We start from the raw sequence: 4,571 nt of genomic DNA on the forward strand, positions 1-4,571 counted from the left end.
ATATATATATATATATATATATACTATTTGTATACTAATCATTGTTTTATTTTGAAATAATGTCCAATAATCCATATTTTTGTCTTTTTATATTTTGCTCATTACTAGTGTTTCTTTTAATGTTTGTGTGTTGATGTTGTCGTTATTGTTTTCTTATTGCAATAACCTCCAAAAGCTTGGTAGTTGTTTTTTTTGTTTTGTTTTTTTCCTTTTTTCTGTGGTATGATATATTCACCTTGTCCCAGTTTTTGTTTTGTTTTTTCAATGTGTCTTTTGTTTTTTTTTTGGGGGGGGGTTGTTTGTTTGTTTTGTTTTTTTGTCTGTTTCTATGTTTGCCTGTTTATTGCATGATATAGGTGATACATCCACATTAATTACGTGTTCCTTCTTCACAAGTGTATGTTTTCCTTCTGTGACCCAGCAGACGATTCCCATCCCTTGACCCCAACACTGACCCACTCACCAACCATCCCTCTAGGCCTGCAGAACTTGAACACCGATAGCTTGCCGTCTGTGCCAGTCGACCTACACGAGGTGATCCGGGCCCCGAGCTTTGTCACGCTGTCATGGAAACCACCCACCCACACAGGACCGAAGGATGCCAAAATCATCAGTTACTCTGTCTTCTGGAAAGAAAAAGAACGCGAAAGGTTTGTATAAAATTCCACTATTATTAATACGTGTGTGAGTGTACATGCGTGTGTATGTATATATATTTATATAAATAACGGTATATATATTTGTTTGTGTGTGTGTGTATATATGTATATATATTGTAGTTGACATGGTGTGGCATCCTAAATCACGTGTGTGTATTAATGCTTTCTGTGACACTCTTGGCTGTTGTAGAATGGACAAGCTGCACCACAAGTGTAGGCTAATATGATGCAAGAAACATACAGACACACACACACACTGTTTAGACATTTCTGTCAGTGAAGGAACAATGCTGTTAAAAAACAATAAAATGGTAAACATGAAAACACTGAAAAGCACCCTCCCTGGTTGTTTGGTCAACAAGTAGAATGAATATAGATATCGATTCTTTTTTATCCTTTTTTTTTTTTTTGAACTGCGGAACTGGAAATACATAAAGCTTATAAATAATAGCATCGAAATATCATGTTGAAAAACACTTTGGTCTAATGGCAGAACATCTGTCATGTCTATAGAGGATGTAGGTTTGTGTCCTATAGACAGCTTCTCTTATTCTATCCAAAAAGGGTTTTTCAATCCAATACTTAAATGCCATTATTTATAGCTTTATGTGCTTCGAGATCCGCTATTCCACAAAAAGAATTGTTTTGCGTTCTCTCAAAAGTTCATAAATTTTTACGACCTCAATAGATACTAATGTTATATAGGGTGTCCACAAAGTCTGGGTGCATGGAGTAAATAAAATCATAACATAAACAATTAAATATAAGAAATAATAATTTCTTAAAGTATGTGTTAATCCCATGTACCCAGACTTTGTGGACACCCTGTACATCTTTAAGCTCTTAAAGCCCTGCTCATGATAATGTCAAATCCCGTAGACATATTTTATTCTGCTAGTCCGTCATTGTCTGCAGAAATTATTTTGCTTGTTGTTTCCCGTCCATTCTTGTATCTATGATAATAATTGTTACAACCAGAGTGTAAGACTCACCACGTCACAACTTTATCTACCACTCAATCTACCAACCAACCATACAACCAAACCAACCAATTCCACTTGTTCCATCTTCAGATATCTGACCATTGAATTATTAACGATACACAGAAATGTCTAAAAAAGATGTGGCTTGGAATAGTGAACTACATTCAGGCATCTGGCAACCTTAAAATAAGCTTAACACCTTTGAATGATGGCGCTTTCTCAAAGTTCTTTTCCTCTCAAAATATTTTTTTTTTTTAAACCCGCAAAACAAAATGAAAGGAAAAGAATTTTTTTTTTTATAAATTGTAAAAAAAAAAAATCATTGCTTTTTTTCTTTTTTTTTTTTGCTTTTCATTTTTTAAAAAATATTTATTTTGGTTTTTGTGATGAGTTTTCTCTTTTTTCACAATCAGTCATAAAACGCGAAGGCGGAAAGGAGAAATAAGGTATGCAGAGTTTGTTATATGACTTAGTGTTTCCATCCAAAATATATTAGTTATATGCATTTACGACCTCCTCATCATCATTATCAGCAGCAGCAACAATAAGCTAACAAGGGAGCCCTTTTTTTTTTTAAATCAAATTTTCCTCAGATCCCATTCTACTATTCTGGCAAAAATTATAAGGGCTCATTGGTTAGCATAGTTCTAAAGATACTCTTAGAAAGATGGGATGATCACAACTGGAATGTCTTCAAAAGGTCTACTCAGTCGAGTCTAACCTAGGTTAGACCTCAATTAGGTCTAACAAACACCAGCAGCAACTAACAAGGAAGCTTCTGCATAGTCACCAAAAACTGTTAAAAATAACAATCAAATTTCTCTCTCTCTCTCTCTCTCTCTCTTCCTTTCATTTAAGAAAAGTAAAAACAAATTGAATAGTAACACATTATGTAAAATAAGCTTAGGTACCTTTAGCACATTTTAATCTGTTGCAGACATTGAAGCTTCAAACTTAGTCTTCAGTTTGTGAAGAATTTCTTCCCTTCTTCCACTAATTCCTGAGGCCCCTGCAAAAGATAAAGGATTATGGGTACTCCCTGACTAAGCAGTAGATGAAAAATACAACACACTGTCTTTTATCTTTCAGCTTATTTCTTTCACTGGACTGTGGCCATTCTGGGGCACCACCTTGAAGGGTTTTAGTTGAACAAACTGACCCCAATATTTTTATCAGTCTGGAACTTATTCTATCAGTTTCTTTTGTGAACCGCTAAGTTACAGGAACATAAAACAAACTAATAGATTGTCAAGCAGTAGTGGGGGACAAATACACACACACACTGATATATGTGGTAGGCTTCTACACAGTTTCTGTCTCTTGAATTCACTCACAAAGCATTGATCAGCTCGGAGCTATTGTAGAAGACACTTGCCCAAAGTGTCATGCAGAGGGACTGAACCTGAAATCCTGAGGTTACAAAGTGAGTTTCTTAACCACACATTATATCCTAAATTACAATGATATCAAACACACACAAAGTACAGCTGTTGTGTTCCCACTTAAGTACCAACTGCAACAATGGTCTCAAAACAGAAACAAACAATATACAAAACCCTACTAACAATATACGAGGGAGTGCTGAAAAGTTCCTTCTTTGGGTGAAAGAAAATAGAGGAGAATCAGTTAACTATGATTTTATTCAACATGTTCCCCTCTCAGATTCACACACTTATTGCAGTGGTCCTTCAGTTTTCCTAAGCCCTTTACTCTTTTACTTGTTTCAGTCATCTTGACTGGCCATGCTGGAGCACCGCCTTTAGTCGAGCAAATCGACCCCAGCACTTACTCTTTGGATGCCAAGTACTTATTCTATCGGTCTCTTTTTGCCGAACCGCTAAGTTACAGGGACATAAACACCACCATCGGTTGTCAAGCGATGTTGGGGGGACAAACACAGACACACAAACATACATATATATATACATATACGACAGGCTTCTTTCAGTTTCCGTCTACCAGATCCACTCACAAGGCTTTGGTCGGCCCGAGGCTATAGTAGAAGACACTTGCCCAAGGTACCACACAGTGGGAATGAACCCAGAACCATGTAGTTGGTAAGCAAGCTACTTACCACACAGCCACTCCTGCGCCCTGTAAAAGAACTCGGAAGGTTTGAGCCTCCAACCAGGTCCTTTGTGATACCCTTAAAGCCAGGAACTTTTCAACACCTCCTTGTACACAGCAACAATTAAACTAGCTCATATATACCATATAACCATAACAAAAGGGGAGGGAACTGAGCATAGTGTAATATGTTAATGACTTTAACACTTTAGCATTCAGATTACTTTATCAAATGTAATGCTTATTTATTCACATTGTTTTAAAATAATTATGCATTATTTCATAGCCTCAAGAGTTTGATAAATGTGATTGTTTATTTTGAACCCAGCGACTTTACGACTTTACGATTGTGAACCAAATACCAAGTTTATTGGCTTCATAGGAATATGTAAGAATGTCACTAGCAGCACATGCATTGACTTACTTCCAACATAGCTCAGACTTAAGATGGTGAACAGGCAGAAACGTTAGCACACTGGGTGAAATGCTTAGCGGTATTTTATCTGTCTTTACATTCTGAGTTCAAATTCCGCTGAGGTCGACTTTGCTTTTCATCCTTTTGAGGTCAATAAATTAAGTACCAGTTGCATACTGGGATCAATCTAATTGACAGCCACCACCCCTCCCTGAAAATTAAGAGCATTCACTGGTGGAGCTGATGGAAGTTGTATATAAATGACTGTAATTGAAGACAGTTTTTCTACATTAATCAGTTAATAATTTTTTTGCTGAATGTGTTAAATACGATATTGTACTTAGTTTATTTTCTTGATAAAGACATGCAGGTATTAAAATCAGAAAATATATTCTGCTGAAGAACCTTCAGAACATGTATAATTGTGAAATGAACCACCTCAGTATA

The 4,571-nt window shown here is 36.1% G+C and overlaps 1 protein-coding gene and 1 long non-coding RNA gene across 21 annotated transcripts in view; one reads left to right on the forward strand and one right to left on the reverse strand.

Annotated features, from left to right (window-relative positions):
* The window catches only part of LOC106874615 (neogenin), a 305,112-nt gene that overhangs the window by 189,240 nt on the left and 111,301 nt on the right, over window positions 1-4,571 (forward strand). For 17 of the 20 annotated variants that reach the window (XR_008264864.1, XR_008264863.1, XR_008264865.1 and 14 more), the window contains exons 8-9: window positions 422-650; window positions 2,056-2,088. Coding sequence is in view for 14 of the 20 variants with exons in the window: in XM_052970426.1 (XP_052826386.1) it covers window positions 422-650; window positions 2,056-2,088 (262 nt within the window). In the remaining 6 variants the exon portion in view is untranslated. The remainder of the gene's footprint in view (window positions 1-421; window positions 651-2,055; window positions 2,089-4,571) is intronic. The other 3 variants (XM_052970421.1, XM_052970424.1, XM_052970422.1) reach the window with 3 other exon arrangements.
* LOC128248697 (uncharacterized) overlaps window positions 504-4,571 on the reverse strand; it is a 118,654-nt gene continuing 114,586 nt past the window's right edge. Inside the window, exons 2-3 of the long non-coding RNA XR_008264869.1 lie at window positions 2,554-2,651; window positions 504-626 (exon numbers count right to left, since the gene is read on the reverse strand). This is a non-coding gene — a long non-coding RNA (uncharacterized LOC128248697). The remainder of the gene's footprint in view (window positions 627-2,553; window positions 2,652-4,571) is intronic.

Source organism: Octopus bimaculoides, chromosome 9 (genome assembly GCF_001194135.2).
Source record: "Octopus bimaculoides isolate UCB-OBI-ISO-001 chromosome 9, ASM119413v2, whole genome shotgun sequence".
Lineage (NCBI taxonomy): Eukaryota > Metazoa > Mollusca > Cephalopoda > Octopoda > Octopodidae > Octopus > Octopus bimaculoides.